This window comes from Schistocerca serialis, chromosome 6 (assembly GCF_023864345.2).
Source record: "Schistocerca serialis cubense isolate TAMUIC-IGC-003099 chromosome 6, iqSchSeri2.2, whole genome shotgun sequence".
NCBI classification, from domain to species: Eukaryota; Metazoa; Arthropoda; class Insecta; order Orthoptera; family Acrididae; genus Schistocerca; species Schistocerca serialis.
In genome coordinates this window covers 410,666,124-410,686,950 of record NC_064643.1, presented here as the reverse complement: position 1 = coordinate 410,686,950, position 20,827 = coordinate 410,666,124, and the positions used below count along the sequence as shown (strand labels likewise).

At 41.8% G+C, this 20,827-nt stretch overlaps 1 protein-coding gene across 1 annotated transcript in view; it reads right to left on the bottom strand.

Annotated features, from left to right (window-relative positions):
- The window catches only part of LOC126484891 (FERM domain-containing protein 3-like), a 134,323-nt gene that overhangs the window by 54,719 nt on the left and 58,777 nt on the right, over window positions 1-20,827 (bottom strand). The window contains exon 7 of the mRNA XM_050108489.1: window positions 95-183. Within this exon, the coding sequence (XP_049964446.1) occupies window positions 95-183 (89 nt within the window). The remainder of the gene's footprint in view (window positions 1-94; window positions 184-20,827) is intronic.

Below are 20,827 nucleotides of genomic sequence, written 5' to 3'. Positions count from 1 at the left end.
CTATTAGATGTCTGGATGTGCTGCTCAGTCTCTAAAGTTTTGCCTTTAAAAAGGATAAAATTTTACTGTGTAAGAATCATAATTTAGTACTTACGTAAAAAAAAGCATCTGTTCTATGGCACATCTCCAGACATGGCGACAAGCTGCCCCAGTAGGACATTTGAAACCAACTGTATGTTTTTTCTGTAAAAAAAATCACATATTTCGTAGTTACCAAAGCATTTACAAAGAAAAGCATAGCACACAATAAAATTGTAATCAAACAGAGATGAAAATAACATCTACTTAACAAACAGATGCAAATTCACAGAAACGTAGGCTATGTGTCACATAAGATTTAACACCCCCCTTTTATTTTTTGAATGGTTCTAGGCACAGAAATGAGGTTTTTGGCAAATAATAGTACACTAATGGGCATGTACTTTGGTATGTGATAAAGAGTCTTAACTCTTGTATCAGTTGAGATATTGACACAAGTTTGACTTTTTTAAGTTGAATGAGACACTTGTTTTTGTGCAGTCCTAAAGCATCGACTGCACACCGAACAGTGCAGTACCATGAAATGGCATTAAGAAAGTGCTGACCCATGTGCTAATGAAAGAGTGGGCAGTGCCACACCTCCAGGAAGACAGCGTGTAGCACTCCCTGTCAATGTTGACTTAACCAGCCGCACATTGCTGATTGGCCCTAGAGCTTGCTCACAGACTTTGAGAGCACCAGTACTGAGTAATAGGAAGATGGTAGTTAGCCTGTTGTTCTGCAAGTAGTAATAGTATGTAAAGTATTTGCATGTAGGAGGCACAGAAAGCCACCTCATAACAAGAAGTTAAGTTATGTTTCTTTTCTTTTTAGAAATAAAGTGTCCTATTAATTACAAAGTTTAATGTACAGATCATTTTGGATTCCTGCCACCAGCCATCACAACTTCTCTCTTTCCTTGTTTGTGTATGTGCTGACCCTCACAGTAGCCGACACAACAGTTTTAATGGTATCCGAAAGTTCTTGAAAGGTGAGTAAAATTATAAAATGCTTGTCAACATTGAGATTGAAACCCTTCACAAAAGAAGTGAAGAAATATTCTAAAATTCAAAGAAAAGTCAGCCAGAATCATCTGTTGTGTTGTAAATACGATCGTGACAGGCTATATTGTATCAAACCTTTCTATTGTTTACTTGTCTGCATTTCAGAACTATCAAGAACTGTGTTACCTATGGGCAGGTCATTTCTGCTTCAACATACCTTGCATGCAGACATGTACACAACTGAGGTAAATTTAGATGTGCTACATTTACACAGCAAATGGTGACATGAGACATACTGCAAAGGAATGTGGGACCAGCCAGAGGAGTGTCATTCACATCTTGCTTTGACGTAAATTCCATTTTTATGATCTGTCACTACATCAGGCACTCGGAGGATGTGATTTTGAAAGTCATGTAGAATTTTGTCAGTTTGCTCTGCATCACTTGAGAGATAACACTACATTTTTCCAAAATGTGCTCTTTACCAATGAAGTAATGTTTACAAAAGATAGTAATGTAAATTTACATAACATGCACTACTGGGAAGTTCAAAAATCATGCTGGTTTTGTCAGATACAATAACAACAATCATGAAGTGTAAACCTATGGGGCAGCATAATAGGAAATTACACACTGGACCGTAGTTCGTTCCAGGGATGTTAAATGGAGATATGTTTGCAAACTTTCTTATGAACATTCTGCTATTCTAAAAGAGGTACCACTGGATAAGCAAGAGTGTATGTGGCTGCAACAAGATAGGTGGGCAGCTCACTCCTCCATGTTGCAATGCAAATACTGAATGAAAAGTTTCCTGGCTGTTGGACAGGATGGAATGCTGCAATAAAACAAATGGCCAGATCTCCTGATTGGACTCCTTGATTTCTTTCTGTGGGAAGAACTGAAAGATGCTGTATATCATGAAACCCCAACCACACCAGAAAATATGCATTGTCTAATTGCCACAGCATCTAACAGTGTAATATCCAATGTAGTTTCATCTGTTCATCTATCTCTCAAATGGCAGTTACAAATGTGCTTGCAGTCGATGATAAACAATTTGAATGCATACTTAAGTAAAGTGTAAAAATACATTGTTTTGTGAATGATATGTCATCAGTCATTCTGAATAAGCTGTTTGGGTTATTTAGAGTGTACTTGATATAATTACAATTTCGAATAGTATTTATAGACATATTTGTCTGACAGCAGATTGTTTCCTTTAAGAAGCATTCAGGCATCTCCAGGCAAAGACAGATCATTTTCTTTTTTTTCCAACTTTAAGAAAGTTAATGCAGTAATTCTCTTTTCCCCTTGACTATGGCTGTTTATCATTATGTAGTATGAATGACCAACACTTCTGTTTTGGAGTTGACAACTAAGCAGGAATGGGAAGGGTTTATCCATATACAAAAATCATAGCTGGCCATGTATCTATGTCGTGTATCAATGTCTTACAGGAAAAGCAGTTTTATCTTAGTAGCCTGGCCCGTCTCACTGTATATAATGATGGAGGCTCCCAGGAGAGCTCTGCTTGGCATTGTGTACATCACAGCAGCTGATTCTGGCCACATTGCTTTCCAATTTTAGTGCATTTCTTGGTTCCTTTTGTGAAGACATTCAACCTCAATATTAGCAAGCATTATATCACTGTACTCATCTTTTCAAGCAGTTTCAGATGCAGTTGAAAAAAGTACATCATTTTATTAAAAAAACAAATACTTGCTGCAATATCTCGATAAGTATGAGAGTAAAGACACTTTACCTCATACCAAAATACATGCTTCTTAGCATACCATCATTTTCCAAAAACCTCATTTTGTTATCTGTAACCATTCACAAAATAAAAGGGGTATTATGACTTACACAAATCACCCTGGATAAAAGCAAATAAAAACTCTGATCTGTTAATCTGCTACCACTAGATAATTATGCCTTTCTATATTTTTGTTATTTACTGATTATCTCATTTTTACATAGTACTGATAATAACAGTTTGAACTAACTATGTTGACTATGTTTCCCAAGAACTGAATGAATTATTCTGCTTTGCAGCACTACCGTCTTCTGTCATTTTCAACAGAGTGAAGAATGCAGTCTTAGGTCCTATAAGCTCTTTGCAGTTTGCTTTGGGATACCATTAGTGTCTTACATTACCACTAAAATGATGTGTAGAAATTTTGTTTCCACATTGCTTATATATGTTTTTTATATTGCATTTTAAAGAGCAAAAAAAAAAAAAATAATAATAATAATAAAATAAAATAAAATAATATCTAATCCTAGCTTTTGAAGCTGGTAGTTCTTTTCTCAAGGAAGAAGACCAACCTATTTTGAAGATGAGGGGAAAGAAAGGTGAAAAGGGAGCCCTCAGAGAAATTAAGGATATCAAAGATAATTTATTGATAAGCACTATGACAGTTTCAGTCCAGAGATGAGATGGAGATGGATAGATGAAGAGAAATGAGAAGTGGTTTGAGCAGTTTAATTAGTAACTGAAAAGGAGACAGGGAACAAACAAGGAGAGAATAAGAGTGAGATGAAGAAACGGGGACAGGGATAAAACAGGAATAAAGGAAATAACATAATAAATACAATAATTATACAATATAATAATAATAATAATAATAATAATAATATAAAAGGGTGGGGTTGTATGTTAACTAAGGTTAAGTCTAAGAGTTTGGCAGAATCCAAGCATATGTTGGCGAGCATGTTTCCATTTTCTGTGTTCAGGAAAACTAGTATTGGATGGGTGGATTCAAATAGCTAGTGTGACCGCTGGTAAATACACTGTATGAGAAAAAAGTGAATCACCTAGAAGACCTTGTCAGTTGTCAATGTAGCTTCATAGATGTACACACTATTGTAGGTATGTAAACTATTACAGCTGCAATTCTCTGTGAAAGAGAAGAGAGTGGCCAACAGAGTGGATTAGTGTTGTTCATGTTTAGCATCATTACAAGGCCTGGGAGGGTATGTAAGAGGCATTAATGGCATCACATGGTGAGTGATCACAGTGAAGGACATGGAGGTGACACATAATCATGTGATACAATGTTATCAGTACATGGCAGATCTCAAAAGGGGCTCCATCATGGGTCTCTGCTTGGTCAACTGGTCAAATAATGCAGTATCTATATTTGTGATGCATTTGGATGTGACAGCATCCCAATGTTGGACTGCATGCGAATTGAGGACAGGCATACTCATCATAAAGATTCTGGTCAACCATATGTGACCACCAGAAAAGAGGCTTGCCATATTGGATGCCAGGCCCATCATAGCCCCTTTACATCTTTACTCGCAAACAGAGAATAAGTAATGGACACCCTGCAACATTCTGTATCATCCCGTACCATTGGTCGGAGATTAGTGTCAGCCAGACCAGGAAATTATCAACGCATGTGTAGGATGCCATCAACACCACAACACAAACAGCTGTATTTGGAGTGGTGCCATGACTGTGAAGCATGGAATGCTGATGAATGATGTCACATTGTGTTCAGTGATGAAGTGTGGCTCTGTACTACCTCAGATGACCATCATCAGCAAGTGTATGCTAGCAACCTAGAAAGAGGTCCCATTCTTCCAACATTTTGGAGAGGTACAGTGATATTACTCCTTGCAACAGAGTGTGGAGAACTGCATGACGTGAGGTCACCATTGGTGGGGACTGAGGGAGCTCCGACAGCACAACAGTAGGTCACAAACACATTCCAGCCTCGTGTGTTATATTTCATGTGATATTATCATAGTGTCCTTTTTCAACAGGACAATGCTCATCTACACATGACACATGTCTCAATGTACTGTCTGCATGATGTGAGCTACTCCCATGGCCAGCAAGAATCCCAGACCAGCTTGGAAATTAGCTCTGTCACTGTGTCAGTATCCAGCGTATCAAGGACCAGTCACAATAATTGTGGGCCAGCTTTCCGCAGGAGAGCATACAACTGTTTCGTGGCAGAGGAGGTGCAACTCAGTGGTAATTGACCTCATATTGCCATGTTCTTTATAAATTTGACTTGGTTTTGTGATCACTGAAATAACATCACATGCTCCCTCAACCCATGAAGTTTCATTTCATTTCCTCTTCTCCTTCTGGGTGCTTCACTTTCTTCCTCAGTCAGTGTAAAAACTTATCAACTGGTTTTATGATTTTATTATTAATCTTCACATTTGTCTTTTCATGTCTTGGTTAGACATTAAGTAATACTATAACTGATTTTCATGGTTTTTCTTTAATTTTCGCTATTAATTTCTTCCATATGTTGTTGAACTTTATCTGTACTAGAGGCAACCAGGTGATGTTATTAGAAAAATGATGACTCAGGTATTTTCCATTAACGTACAGCAATGAGTGAAACCTTGTACGTTGTTTACTGCTTTTCATGTGGTCACTACACGGGACTTTACACAAGAACGACTGACCAAAATACCTGAGCACATGAATCAACACAGAAGTAATGTCTGTGTTGGGCACTTTGACTACCCAGTTGGTGAGCATGCTCTGACAACATAAAAGGCAGAGCAACACATGAAACAATGCATGTTAACTGCATGGCATTTTCTATAGGAATGACCACCAGCCGGCAGATCTTAGAGACAAAGCATATCCAGTTTCTGAGAGTGCTGTGAGATCTGTGGTCGAAAATTTTCTCTCCAACATATCCTTGCATCCCACAAACCTCCTGGATGTTGCCTCCTTTAACATTCAACCCTCCAGACATTTTATATTGCTGTTTTGTATATTTTATTTATTTATTTACTCCATTACTTTCGTTATTCCTTGTTTATCTGTATTCCCCCCATTATACCCTCCCCTTTTCTCTTTTCCTAATCCTAATTCCCTCATTCCGTCTTTGTTTTCTTCCCAATCTCCTTTTCAGTTTTTACTTGAACTATTCTCATCTCTCTCTCTCTCTCTCTCTCTCTCTCTCACACACACACACACACACACACACACACACACACACACACACACACACACACACACTCTCTCTCTCTCTCTCTCTCTCTCTCTCTCTCCTCCCCCTGCCCCTCTCTATCCATCATTATTTCTCACTGTCTTCATATCATCTCTGGACTGAAGCTGGCACAGTGGTTACCAGTATACTACTGTTGACATCCTACTCTCTCTTAATCAGTGATATCTATACTATCTGGATGTCAAATGAAACCTGTGTGGACACACTGGCCAAAGCTGTTCATATTTTGTTTCTTGCTAAATTAAAACATGGCTGCCACAAAATGTCACAGGAATCCAAAATGAAAATATTTTTTAAATTCTGATCCCAAATTGCATACTGACATGAATTTTAAAGTCAGAAATAAGAAAATAATTCTTTTTCACATACAGACTTGTGGAAATTTTTTTGCCAAGTCACAACATGGCAGACTATGCAGATGACAAAAATCTGAAGGCATTCCAAAGATCCATGCTCTGAGATCAGAGATTGACATTCATGTAGTACAGAGATCACTACTTTGAATCATCCTCCTTCATCTTTGTTTCCCCTTGTCCTCAGAAAAGATTTGTACCTCTCATCATGAGGCTGAATGACCTACTCCTCCCTTCTAACCTTCCTTAATCCAGCTCAACTAATAATTCTGTAAGCTAGGATTAGTTTTTTATCAGTATTAAACATGTCTATCAGCAGTACTAGACTTAACATAAAGATGACCCATTAAGGTGTAGACAGGCACAATTAAAAGACACTTTCATAAAGTATTTAGCCACAGCCTTCACCTGTCTTAATTGTACCTGTCTGCAACTTAACATGTCTTCTTTGTGGTAAGTGGCAATCTTTCTTTTCCTACATTGTTGATATTTCTACCTGGAGTTTCCATTGTTTGATTTTGGCTGAAATTTTACAGTTATCTCAACTGAATTTTCCTTCTGATGCAATTTATGTAAGTTAAATGTGACAAATAATATGACTGCAGCATGAACGCAACTTCTAACTACTGAGACCTCACCTGACAGCTTGGTTGCCTATCTATGTGATACATATTTGCTTCATAACAACCTGTAGCAGGGTTCTGATTCCATAAGCTGACCATAGTTGTCATACTGGAAAAGCTTGTTGTTAGAAGAATACTCCTGCAGTAGTTTCTGAACATTGGAAGGTTTTCTTTGATGCCAGGGCTGTAGGATAAAATTAATAGCAATGAAAGTCTACCACAAGATATTAATCTGAGAAGGGCAATTAGCAGAAGAGGGGACAACATAAAGAGGGATAGTCATTAGAGAAGCAAAAGTTGTCTCTCTGTAAACAAAGAGCTGATTGGTTGAAAGGCTAAATAATAAAACATTTTTTGGGTATTTTTTGGACAAGAGCTATTCATGACTTAACTGTGAATCTTAGGATATTGAAGATGGTCAATTTGCAGAGCATGGAGAGAAGTTCTTCAGCTTCTGTCATAGTGATATGCTGCATACTTTTTAATAACAGTACTATGTTTGGTTGTGAAGGTGACAGTGGGAGAAGGCTGTGGCTGAAGGAACAGACTTGGCTAGGTTCAATTACAGTAACAACAGACGGTGGTTTTCTGTTGAATTAGCTACTATCCTACGATTTAACTTTTTTTAAATTCAGTGACTTTGATAAAACTAGTAGGCAATTAGGTAAAAAAGGTAAATGACATAACACTGGATTCAGTGCTGAAATCAGATGATTTCTGAGTACAATTAACAGCAACATGGATCAAAATTGGAACAGAGATAAAGCAGTCTTGTCTGGAAGGATAAACAAAAAACAATTTCATGGACACAGAAATGAAGGAATCTGAATCAGGTCTATCTATGAAATATTGTCTTTGTCGTCTTTGGAGTAATTACGTCAGACAACAGAATCATATACACTGCATGCCATCTAGGGTAAGTGGATGACAGCAATGAGACTTCTTCTTTCACAAGCTGAAGGAATCTTATAGATGCATTTCAGTGTCATTTTTCTGCCTCACTTCTTTGCAATGACTAGCACATCTTTTTCATTTCTTGATGTCTTTAATGAATATATATATATAATTCTTGATAATGCTACCAACAGTTATCAAATTACAAGAAGCTATGGTACCTTCTGCAAATATCAGTTCTTTCCTTGGGAGGGGGATGAGGAGGAAGAAGGGTAAATAATAAGTGCACTATTGACGTCAGACTATCAACAACAACAAAGCAGCTGGTTATCAAACCAATGAGAAGGCTTAGGGGAAACAACAGTCTCTATAGGTCCCAGGTCTTAATTACATTCATTTATTATCTCCTATGTACACTGATCCTTCATTGTCTTTACAGGCAGCAAAACGAGCAAACCTTCCTTCCGCTAGATATTATATTCTAAATTAAATGTTTTTTGAATGTCCTGATTCAAGTGGCAGAATTTCCTGAATTGTTTCTGAGCCAATTGTGATCTCTTTTACAAGATTTTAAGTCACTGGAAAGTGATCTAAATTATGTGGAGGTTTACTAAATGCATAACATATAGAAATCATAAAATAAAAGAAAATCTGATCATACCTTCGTCCTTGGATCCTGAATCAAGTAAGCATTAAATGAAAAGTACTCTAATTATTAATTCATCAAAGAGCTAACACACACACACACACAATATTTTTCCATACTTCTCCTCACGAAAAACAAACAGAAACTTTTCCACAATACTACTAAATATTAGGTAAATAACTTAAATGTACAAGGAACTATAACAGATACAGAGATGCATAACTTGAAACAACTTATGCTTATTATATTACACAGGTAAACATTTTATTTTCCCATTAGAGTAGAAGAAAATTATTTGTATTCATGGTAATTTATTAAAAAAAAACTCCTTTAGGACTCTAAAACTCCAATCAGTTTACAGAACTAATAGCCTGCAATTAATGCTTTCAGCTCCATAGCTTATACTTAGTCGCAGCTCATTAGAAACTTTTCATAGAGTGTATAAATCTGTTTCTTGTCTTTGCCCTTCAGAAAAAAACACTTAGTTAAATTTTTGTCTGTTTAATGTATTATGATTTTGGACACTGTTTCGCCAGAAACAAAATTACTTGTCACAAGCTTCTCAGAGGAGTTTGTACTGCATATCTGTAAGTGAGTGTAAATATTACAGGCATGAACAGAATGACAAATTGTCAACATCACAAAACACTTCAAAATGTGAAGTTGCAAGTTCTGCCAACAGACACAATTAAAAGTAGATAAAACTGTACATAGCTTTTTGAACTCTTAATGAGATGATCACCGAAAGGCAGAAGCATTGCGTCCTCTATAGGTACACCAGCAAAATGTACAGAGCTTTGCTATCTTTTGGAATGAACTTTCCTTGTAGGAAAACACACACACACACACACACACACACACACACACACACACACACACACACACACACACACACACACACACTATTGGTGGGGGATGGTTTAGGCCAGGGAGGTTATGGGAGCAAAGGATGTGCTGTAAGGATAGCTCACAACTGCGCAGCTCAGAAAAGCTGGTGGTGGTGGGGAGGATCCAGCCACTGAAATCTCACATATTGTGCTCTACTGCATGTTGTGCCATTGGGTGGTCCACCTTGTTTTTGGCAACAGTTTGGCAGTGGCCATTCATTCTAGTTGACAGCAATTTGGTTGCCATACCAATGTAAAATCCTGTGCAGCGCTTGCAGCAGAGCTGGCATGTAACACGACTGGTTTCACATGTGGCCTAGCCTCTGATGGGGTAGGATAGGCCTGTGACAGGACTGGAGTAGGTGGTGCTGGCTGGTGGATTTGGTAGGTCTTGTATCTGGGTCTTCTGCTAGGGTATGATTCCTGTGGCAGGGGATTGGGGGTTGGAGTGCCATAGGGATGGACTAGGATGTTGTGGAGGTTGGATGGGTGATGGAACACTTTGGGAGGGGATGGAAGTAACTTGGGTAGGCTGTCCCTCACTTCAGGGCATGATGATAGATCATCAAAAAAGCCCTGATGAAGGGCATGGTTCAGTCGTTTCAGTCCCAGGTGGTATTTGGTGACAAGGGGGGCGCTTCTTTGTGGCTGGTTCTTGGGATGGATGTGAGGATCAGGTGTATGTGGGGAAATGCCATGGGAGATCTCTCTGTGTATTAGGTCTGGAAGATATTGCCTATATGTGAAGGCCTTTTTGAGGCCTTGAGCATACTGTGCAATGGAGTTTTCATCACTGCAGATGTGTCTACCATGGTTGGCCAAGCTGTATGGGAGGAACTTTTTTGTGTGGAAGAGGTGGCAGCTGTCAAAGTTCACATACTGTTGGTGATTTGTGGGTTTGATGTGGACCAAGGTATGGATGGAGCTGTCTGAGAGTAGAAGATCAACATAAATGAAAGTGGCACGATGGCTGGAGGAGGACCAGATGAAGCGGATGGGAGAGGTGACACTGAGATTGTGGAAGAATGAGGATAAGGTGTCCTGGTCTTTGGTGCAGATTATAAAGATGTCATTCATAAACCTGAACCAGACCAGGGGTTTGGGGTTTTGGGAAGCTATGAATGTTTTTTCTAGGTGGCCCATGAAGAGTTTGCCATTGGAGTGTGCTATTCAGGTGCCCAAGGCTGTGGCACGAACTTGTTTGTATACCTTCCCTTCAAAGGTGCACTATATATGGGTTTGGATGTAGTTGGATAGATGTACGGGGAATGAAATGGTTGGTTTGGAATTTGCAGGGTGTTGGGAAAGGTAGTGTTCAATCACAGCAAAGCCATGGGCATGAGGAATGATGATTATAAGGCAGTTGCATTGACAGTGACGAGCAGGGACCTGAGAAGTAAGAGTGTGGGGATGGTGGAGAGCCGGTGTGGGAAGTGGTTGTTATCTTTAATGTGGGAGGCTAGAGTTTGGACAATTGGTTGCAGAAGTTGGTCAACAAGAGCTGAGATTCTTTGGGGAGGGGGGAGTACAGTAACCAGCCACAATGGGGCACTGAGGATTGTTAGGTTTGTGGATTTTGGGGAGCATGTAGAAGGTGGGTGTGCAGACTGTTGCTGGGGTGAGTAGGGAGATGGATTCAGGGGAGAGGTTGTGGGAAGGACCTAAGGATTTCAGGATGGATTGGAGTTTGTGTTGGACTTCTGGGATGGGGTCACTTTGGCAGAGCTTGTAGGTGGAGGTGTCGGACACCAGGAGGAGGCCCTCTGCCAGGTAGTCACTACAGTTCATCAAAACAGTGGTGGAACTTTTGTTTGCCGAAAAGATGATCATGTCAGGATCCATTTTTAGGTTGTGTAGGGCAGTCCTTTCTTCTGCTAAAGGGTGATGTTCTTATGGAGAGACCTGGGAAAGGATGGTGAGACCAGGTTGAAAGTTAGGAATTCCTGGAAGGTGACCAGGGGATGGTTAGGTGGGAGGGTCATGGTTGGATGATGGTAGAAATTGGGATTGGCAGGATTTAATGTGAGGATTGGATGGGCTTTCGTTGGAGGGGTTGATGGCAAAGAAGTGTTTCCACTGCAGGGAGTGGGAGAAGGAGAGTAGGTCTTTCACAAGTCCAACATGGTTAAACCTGGGAGCAGGACTGAATGTGAGGACTTTGGGTGGGACTGAAACTTCTGTGGGGTTGTTGATTTTGGTGGAGAGTTTAACAACAGTTTTGATTCTGGATTTCGTGGAGTGTTGGCAGGAGGTTTTGAGGATGAGGAGGATTGAAAGGGTTAGCTAGGCAAAGACTGGGTGCTATGAGGGGTTCATGAGAAGGAACACCTGATTGTCCTCTCAACAGACAAAGGTTCCACTGCTGTTCTGATGGACCAGAGTGACTACCCAGTAGAGGGCCTCTGCCAGTTGTCTGACACCTCCACCTACAAGCTCTGCCAAAGTGACCCCATCCACGAAGTCCAACCAATAATCTCTGCTGAAATCCTTAGGCCATTCCCACAAACTCTCCCCTGAATCGATCTCCTTACTCACCACAACAGCCCCCATATCCACCTTCCACATGCTCCCCAAAATCCACAAATCTAATAATCCTGGGTGCCCCATTGTGGTTGATTATGGTGCCCCTACCAAAAGAGTCTCATCCCTTGTTGACCAGCATCTGCAAACAATTGTCCTAAACCTAGCCTCCAACATTAAAGATATGAATGACTTCCTGCACTGGCTCTCCACCATCCCCACACCCTTACCTCCCGGGTCCCTCCTCATCACTGGTGATACAACCCCCCCCCCCTTTTTTTATACATCAATGTCCCTCATGCCCATGGCCTTGCCATGATTGAATACTACCTTTCCCAACACTTTGCAGTTTCCAAACCCACCACTTCATTCCTCAAACACCTAACCAACTACATCATAATCCATAACCACCTCAACTTTTAAGGCTAGGAAAACAAATTCATGGCTCAGCCATGGGCACGCGTGTGGCACCCTCCTATGAGAACCTCTTCACAGGCCACCTAGATAAAATATTCATATCTACCCAAAACCCCAAAACCCCTGGTCTGATTCAGGTTTATAGACCCAAAGCCAGGACACTTATCCTCATTCCTTCACAATCTCAATGCCACCTCTCCCATTGAGTTCATTTGGTACTCTTCCACCCACTGTGCCACCTTCCTAGATGTCGATCTCCTCCTCTCAGATGGCTCCATTCGCACCTCGATCCACATCAAATCCACAAATCACCAACAGTATCTGCATTTTGACAGCTGCCACCCCTTCCACACAAAAAAATCCCGCTCATATACACCCTGGCCACTCATGGTAGACACATATGCAGTGATGAGAACTCCCTCCCTCAGTATGCTCAAGGCCTCAAAAAGGCCTTTGCAAACCCAGCCAGCACCCTCCTGACTTAATATGCAAAGAGATCTCCCATGCCATATCCCCACATACCCCTGATCCTCACAGCCATCTCAAGAACCAACCACAAAGAAGTGTCCCCCCCCCCCTTGTCACCCAATACCACAAGAGACTGGAACGACTTAACCGCTTCCTTTATCAGGAAGTTTTTGATTATCTATCATCATACCCTGAAATGAGGGACATCCCGTCCAAGATACTTCCAACCACTCCCAAAGTGGTGTTCCACCATCCACCCAAGCTCCACAACATCCTAGTCCATCCCTATGCCACTCATTCCCACGATCCCTTCCCACAGGGATCACACCCTTGCTGAAGACCCCGATGCGAGACCTGCCCAATCCAGCCACCCAGCACCACCTACTCCAGTCCATCACAGGCCAGGCCACCTGTGAAAGTAGCCATGTTTTGTACCAGCTCTGCTGCAATCACTGCACAGTGTTTTAGATTGGCATGACAACCAACTAGCTGTCAACTACACTCCTGGAAATTGAAATAAGAACACCGTGAATTCATTGTCCCAGGAAGGGGAAACTTTATTGACACATTCCTGGGGTCAGATACATCACATGATCACACTGACAGAACCACAGGCACATAGACACAGGCAACAGAGCATGCACAATGTCGGCACTAGTACAGTGTATATCCACCTTTCGCAGCAATGCGGGCTGCTATTCTCCCATGGAGACGATCGTAGAGATGCTGGATGTAGTCCTGTGGAACGGCTTGCCATGCCATTTCCACCTGGCGCCTCAGTTGGACCAGCATTCGTGCTGGACGTGCAGACCGCGTGAGACGACGCTTCATCCAGTCCCAAACATGCTCAATGGGGGACAGATCTGGAGATCTTGCTGGCCAGGGTAGTTGACTTACACCTTCTAGAGCACGTTGGGTGGCACGGGATACATGCGGACGTGCATTGTCCTGTTGGAACAGCAAGTTCCCTTGCCGGTCTAGGAATGGTAGAACGATGGGTTCGATGACGGTTTGGATGTACCGTGCACTATTCAGTGTCCCCTCGACGATCACCAGTGGTGTACGGCCAGTGTAGGAGATCGCTCCCCACACCATGATGCCAGGTGTTGGCCCTGTGTGCCTCGGTCGTATGCAGTCCTGATTGTGGCGCTCACCTGCACGGCGCCAAACACGCATACGACCATCATTGGCACCAAGGCAGAAGCGACTCTCATCGCTGAAGACGACACGTCTCCATTCGTCCCTCCATTCACGCCTGTCGCAACACCACTGGAGGTGGGCTGCACGATGTTGGGGCGTGAGCGGAAGATGGCCTAATGGTGTGCAGGACCGTAGCCCAGCTTCATGGAGACGGTTGCGAATGGTCCTCGCCAATACCCCAGGAGCAACAGTGTCCCTAATTTGCTGGGAAGTGGCAGTGCGGTCCCCTTCGGCACTGTGTAGGATCCTACGGTCTTGGCGTGCATCCGTGTGTCGCTGCGGTCCGGTCCCAGGTCGACGGGCACGTGCATCTTCCGCCGACCACTGGCGACAACATCGATGTACTGTGGAGACCTCATGCCCCACGTGTTGAGCAATTCGGCGGTACGTCCACCCGGCCTCCCGCATGCCCACTATACGCCCTCGCTCAAAGTCCGTCAACTGCACATACGGTTCACGTCCACGCTGTCGCGGCATGCTACCAGTGTTAAAGACTGCGATGGAGCTCCGTATGCCACGGCAAACTGGCTGACACTGACGGCGGCGGTGCACAAATGCTGCGCAGCTAGCGCCATTCGACGGCCAACACCGTGGTTCCTGGTGTGTCCGCTGTGCCGTGCGTGTGATCATTGCTTGTACAGCCCTCTCGCAGTGTCCGGAGCAAGTATGGTGGGTCTGACACACCGGTGTCAATGTGTTCTTTTTTCCATTTCCAGGAGTGTAGAATGAATGGCCACTGGCAGACTGTTGCCAAAAACGAGGTGAACCACCAAGTGGCACAACACGTAGCACAGCACAACATCCAAGATTTCAATGGCAGCTTCACAACCCGTGCCATCTGGATCCCCCCCAGTACTACCAGCTTTTCTAAGGTGTGCAGATGGGAGCTATCCTTTCAGCATATCCTTTGCTCCCATAAGCTCTCTGGTCTAACTCGCAGTCCTCCAAACCCCCACCCAATAGAGAGAGAGAGAGAGAGAGAGAGAGAGAGAGAGAGAAAGAGAAAGAGTGTAATCCGTCTCCTGTCCCAGTACTCCGGCCCAATTCATGTCAGCTAGTTATGTGCTGCTATCTCATGCCCTAGTCTGTGAAATCGAGTGTCCAGCCGTCTGCCACCTGCTCCCTCTAACTGCAACCCTAGGTAACTCACACATGGCTCCCCACTCTCCCATGAGCCACTAGATGCTTCCCCCAACCCCCTCCACTCCCTGCCTCCCTGCCTCCTTCATCCCTCACCCCACCCCAGCACACCCACTGTGGCCCAGGAAAGAGCTGGCAGTTGACTGAGCTCACTGTAGGGAGACAGTGTGTGCATGTGCGTGTGTGCGTGTGTGTGTGTGTGTGTGTGTGTGTATTTCCTACAAGCTTGAAAAAGGAAGTTTGTTGCGAAATCTAGAAAAGCTCTGTACCTTTCATTTGTGTACCTATCAATGATGCAGTGCTTCTGCCTTTCAGTGAGTTATCTCCTTCATTCCTTAATAATTCATAATTCTCAACCAGAACTTTCCATACTGTTGTTAATTCTTTCTTCAGGGATGAAAGTGGGTTAGGCTGAGAGACATTGGAAAGGAGGTGCAGGTCACTCAAATCACAGTCGAGGGGTCCTATCAGTAGTGAGGATACATAGAGGCAAAGATAAAGGGGGAAGTGTTAGAGAGAGTAGGATGTCAAAGAGATACACCTAGAAGCATTGCATTAGCTTTAGCCCTGAGATCAGAGGAGGACAGTAAAATAAATATGTATTAAGAAGCACCAAAATGTGGAGTGAAATGAATAGGAAATTAAGAACTTGGAGAAAAAGAAGAGGGAAAAGTGAACAGAGACAGCAACAGAGAGAAGGAAAGATTAAGATAGAAATGTTCAAAGGTAGTAGAGTAAATAATGAAATTCTGTCAATCGAAAAAAGGCCAGAAAGGGGGTGATGGAAGATGGTGGTGGGATCTACATCTGCAATGTATAAGTAATACTCTGCAAGCCACTGTAGAATGCATTGAGCAGGGTCTGTCATACCAATGTTAGTGGTTTCTTGTCTTGTTCCATTTGTATATTGAGTGAAGAGAAAAGCTATTGTCTATACACCTCTGTATGTGCCCTAACCTTTTTTTTATTCTCATTATGCCTACACATGCACGGTGATCACACAGTCTTGCTTGAATATAGGTTCTCTAAATTTATCCAGTAGGTTTTCACAAGAGCTACATTAGCTACCTTCCTGGGATACCCATTTAATTTCCCTGAGCATTTCTGTTTAACTTAATAAGCACTACACCATCCTGTATGATACTAGCAGGAATTTACCTAATTTATTACTGTTTATTGTCATTCCTACTTTGTAAGTACTCTGATCATTGAACCAATCCTTTAGAATTGGTTGCACTTGTGTCTTGTATGCAATTTCTTTTACAGATACTTCACACATCCCAGAAACCTCTCAACAAGATCAAGCCTTCCATTTGTCTTGCTTAATGCTGCTTTCCTTTGTTCATCTGATTTCACATTGTTCCTTAGTATTACCTCTAAAGCTTACATGATGTGCCAGTACTTATCATCACTCTTATAGTAGGATACTATCAGGTTCTTTCTCTTTGTTATAGGCATTTTTCTTGGATTTATTCATACTGAAACAGATCTGTCATTACTTGCACAAAGAGTCTTTCTATGTTTCGTTATGATTGTCCCGTGATGGTACTTCCCTGGACACAACTGATTATTGACTAACAGTCTTATAGTGTGGCTGACCTTATCTAATAAGTCATTTATGTATATTGAGAGGAACTATTATGCTTCCTTGAGACACGTTCATTATTACTTCCAAGCTTATTTAACTTCTATTGTATTCTGTTAGTAAAATATCTGTTGAGCTAGTCACGTATTAAAAAAGATACACTGCATGATTGTATCTTGGTAAGTAGTCAATGTTGTATAGAGTATTGCATGCCTTATGGAAATCTAGGAAGATGGAATCTACCTTTTCCTCTGCATCTGCTTTTAGCATATCATGTATCAATAAAGCAATCTGTAAAGAAATCATTTGCAAATTGTAATTATGGTTCCATACACATTGGCTGTGGAATATTTCAGAACAAATGAAAATTTGTGCTGGACTGTGACTCAAACCCAGATTTCCTGTTTGTAATGAGCAGTCACCTTAAATGCTTCAGCTATCCAAACATGCTTCCAGGAGCGGCCCAAATCTCCATTTGTACTGGTGTCTAAATTCCCAAGTGCTCACACTATACGAGGGGCGTTTGAAAAGTCCTTGCAACGTCTGAGAGATGGCACCACCAGCATTTATCGAGGTCATGTTTAGTTAGTAACATCTTTGGAAAGAACGCACACCAAGTTTCAGCCATACTGATCTATTTCTTTGTGTTTGGCATTCGTGTGAATCAAGGAAGTTGAGTGATTGTCAAGAAATGGACAAAAAAGAATTTTGTGTGGTGATTAAACATTACTTTATGAAAGGCAAAATGCCTCAGGAGACTAAACAGAAGCTTGATAAACATTCTGGTGACTCAGCACCTTTGATTAGAACAGTTTATAAGTGGTTTCGAAATTTTCGAAGTGGCCATATGGGCACAAGTGATGCTGGACGTTCTGGACGTCCTGTGGAGGTTACGACTCCAGAAATCATTGATAAAATTCATGATATGGTGATGGATGACAGAAGAGTTAAGGTGCATGAGAGTGCTAGTGCTGTGGGCATCTTGAATGAACAGGTACATAATATTTTGTATAAACATTTCAACATGAGAAAGCCATCTGCAAGATGGGTTCCACGATTTCTCACACTTGACCAAAAATGGAATTGTGTGAAGTTTGCAAGGATGGTTTGCAGCTGTTCAGGAAGAATCCACTGGACTTTAAGTGTTGTTTCATCACTGTGGATGAAACATGTATACATTACTATACTCCTAAGACCAAACAACAATCTAAACAATGGGTTACCAAGGGAGAAACTGCACCAAAAAAGGCGAAGACCATTCCTTCAGCCAGAATGGTTATGGCAACTGTCTTTTGGGATTTGCAAGGGATAATCCTCATCGAATATCTGGAAAAGGGTAAGACTATTACAGGTCCATATTATTCATCATTATTGGACCATTTGAAAACCAAGCTGCAAGAAAAATGCACACATCTCAGTAGTTGTGGTCGCAAAATTATTGGAAATAGGATTCCAACTCATTTCACATCCTCCCTATTCTCCAGACTTGGCTCCCTCGGACTACTATTTGTTCCCCAATTTGAAGACATGGCTGGCAGTACAAAGATTTTATTCAAACAGGGAGGTGATTGCAGCAGCTAATAGCTATTTTGCAGACTTGGACAATTCCTGTTATTCGGAAGGGATCAACAAATTAGAACAGTGTTGGACAAAGTGTATAAGTCTAAAAGGAGACTATGTCAAAAAATAAAATAGGTTTATCCCAAACAAGTCTGTAGTTTTTATTTTTGGCCGGACTTTTCAAATGCCCCTTGTACTTCCATGATTCCCACACAGGTTGACACATTGTTTTTTGACTGTCACATTGCTCTACTATGGTGTGAAAAACTGTTATGTATTATAGCGACTGTGTTGTACAATATAGCACGACTTGTGAATCATTCCTTCATTGAAATTTGGCTGTTGATTGTCAACGCAGGGTCTGTTCCTTTAGATACGCCTGCGTATCCAAAGGAACATTGCTTCATACTATATGGTACAACAGAGACATTTGCACAACAGCAAAGGAAGCTGTAGTTCATACAAGTGATTTTTCCTGAATCTGTGTTGATTCTTTGAGAAAAGCTGCTTTTCCCTGAGTGATATCCTAATGTCTGAGCTTAGAGTCTGCTCTAAGATCCTACAACAGATGAATGTCGGTGATTTTAGTCTGTGCTTCTGATTTTTTACCCTTCTTGTGAACAGGAGTGAGCTACATACTTTTCCAGTCACAAGAGACTACTCCCAACACACAATATTTTCAGTATATATGAGATAATAATGTAGCCAGTCCTCCGGGGTATTCTATGTAAAATCTAACTGGAATTCTGTCAGGGCTTGATACATTCTTTGTTTTAAGTACTCTTAGTCAGTTTTCAGCACTGGTGGTGCTTACACCGCATCTCTCATTTGTGAGGCTATTTATTGTTCAAACACTGCTACATAGTTAGTATTGTCATGTGCAAATACATACACTGTGTGATCAAAAGTATCCAGACACCTGGCTGAAAATGACTTACAAGTTCCTGGCAGCCTCCATCAGTGATGCTGGAATTCAATATGGTGTTGGCCCACCCTTAGTCTTGATGACAGCTTCCACTTTCACAGGCATACATTCAATCAGGAGCTGGAAAGTTTCTTTGGGAATGGCAGCTCATTCTTCAAGGAGTGCTGCATTGAGGAGAGATATCACTGTCAGTTGATGAGGCCTGGCATGAAGTCAGCTTTCCAAAACTTCCCAAAGGTGTTCTATAGGATCCAGGATAGAACTCTGTGCAGGCTAGTCCATTACAAGGATGTTATTGTCATGTAACCACTCCATCACAGGCTGTGCATTATGAACAGGTGCTCAATCATGTTGAAAGATGCAGTCGCCATCCTCAAATTGCTCTTCAACAGGGGGAGCAAGAAGGTGCTTAAAAGATCAATGTAGGCCTGTGCTGTGATAGTGCCACACAAAACAACAAGGGTGCAAGCCTCCTCCATGAAAAACACAACAGCACCATAACACCACCTCCTCTGAATTTTACTGTTGGCACTACACACGCTGGCAGATGACGTTCACCAGGCATTTGCCATACCCGCACCCTGCCTGCACACAATGTTTTTCCACTGTTAAATCATTCAATGTTTATGCCCCTTACACCAAGCAAGGTGTTGTTTGGCATTTAACAGCATGATGTGTGGTTTATAAGCAGCTGCTCGACCATGAAATCCAAGTTTTCTCACCTCCCGCCTAACTGTCATAGTACTTACAGTGGATCCTCATGCAGTTTGGAATTCCTGTGTCATGGTCTGGAGAGATGTCTGCCTATTACACATTATGACCCTCTTCAACTGTTGGCGGTCTCTGTCAGTCAACAGACAAGGTCGGCCTGTATGGTTTTGTGCTGTACATGTCCCCTCATGTTTCTACTTCACCATCACATCGGAAACAGTGGACCTAGGGATGTTTAGGAGTGTGGAAATCTCACGTACAGGCGTATGAGACAAGTGACTCCCAATCACCTGACCACATTCAAAATCCGTGAGTTCCGCAGAGTGCCCCACTCTACTCTCTCATGATATCTAATGACTACTGAGGTTGCTGATATGGAGTACCTGGCAGTAGGTGGCAGCACAATGGACCTAATATGAAAAACGTATGTTTTTGGGGGTGTCTGGATACTTTTGATCACATAGTGTACTTAAATCAGAAATTACATTTTTATTATATCTGTCTTCAGATCGTTCACCAAGATCTGACTAAAAATTCTAGCCGGCTTCGTGCATGGCCCATCTTATGGATGCACAAAGTTTTCTGTAGCAGTTCTCCTGCAGTCTCTTTTGAAGTGACAGTATAACAGACTATTTTTGCAATATTATCCATTAAATGAAGGTGTATTTTCACCATAGTTTATTATGTTAATTGGCACCTTCTTAACTAGACTGTTTTTTAAAATGTCATTTAGTTTTACCTGTAATTGTTCTTAATTTTTGCTGGTTCTGAAGCAAATGTTCTCAGTTCATATTTTAGGTAGACTGTTTGTAATTGTTTACCATTTTGACCAAAATATAAGTACTCTCATAGCTGTCTTGACACCCCTTTTGTCCTGTGGTGACCATT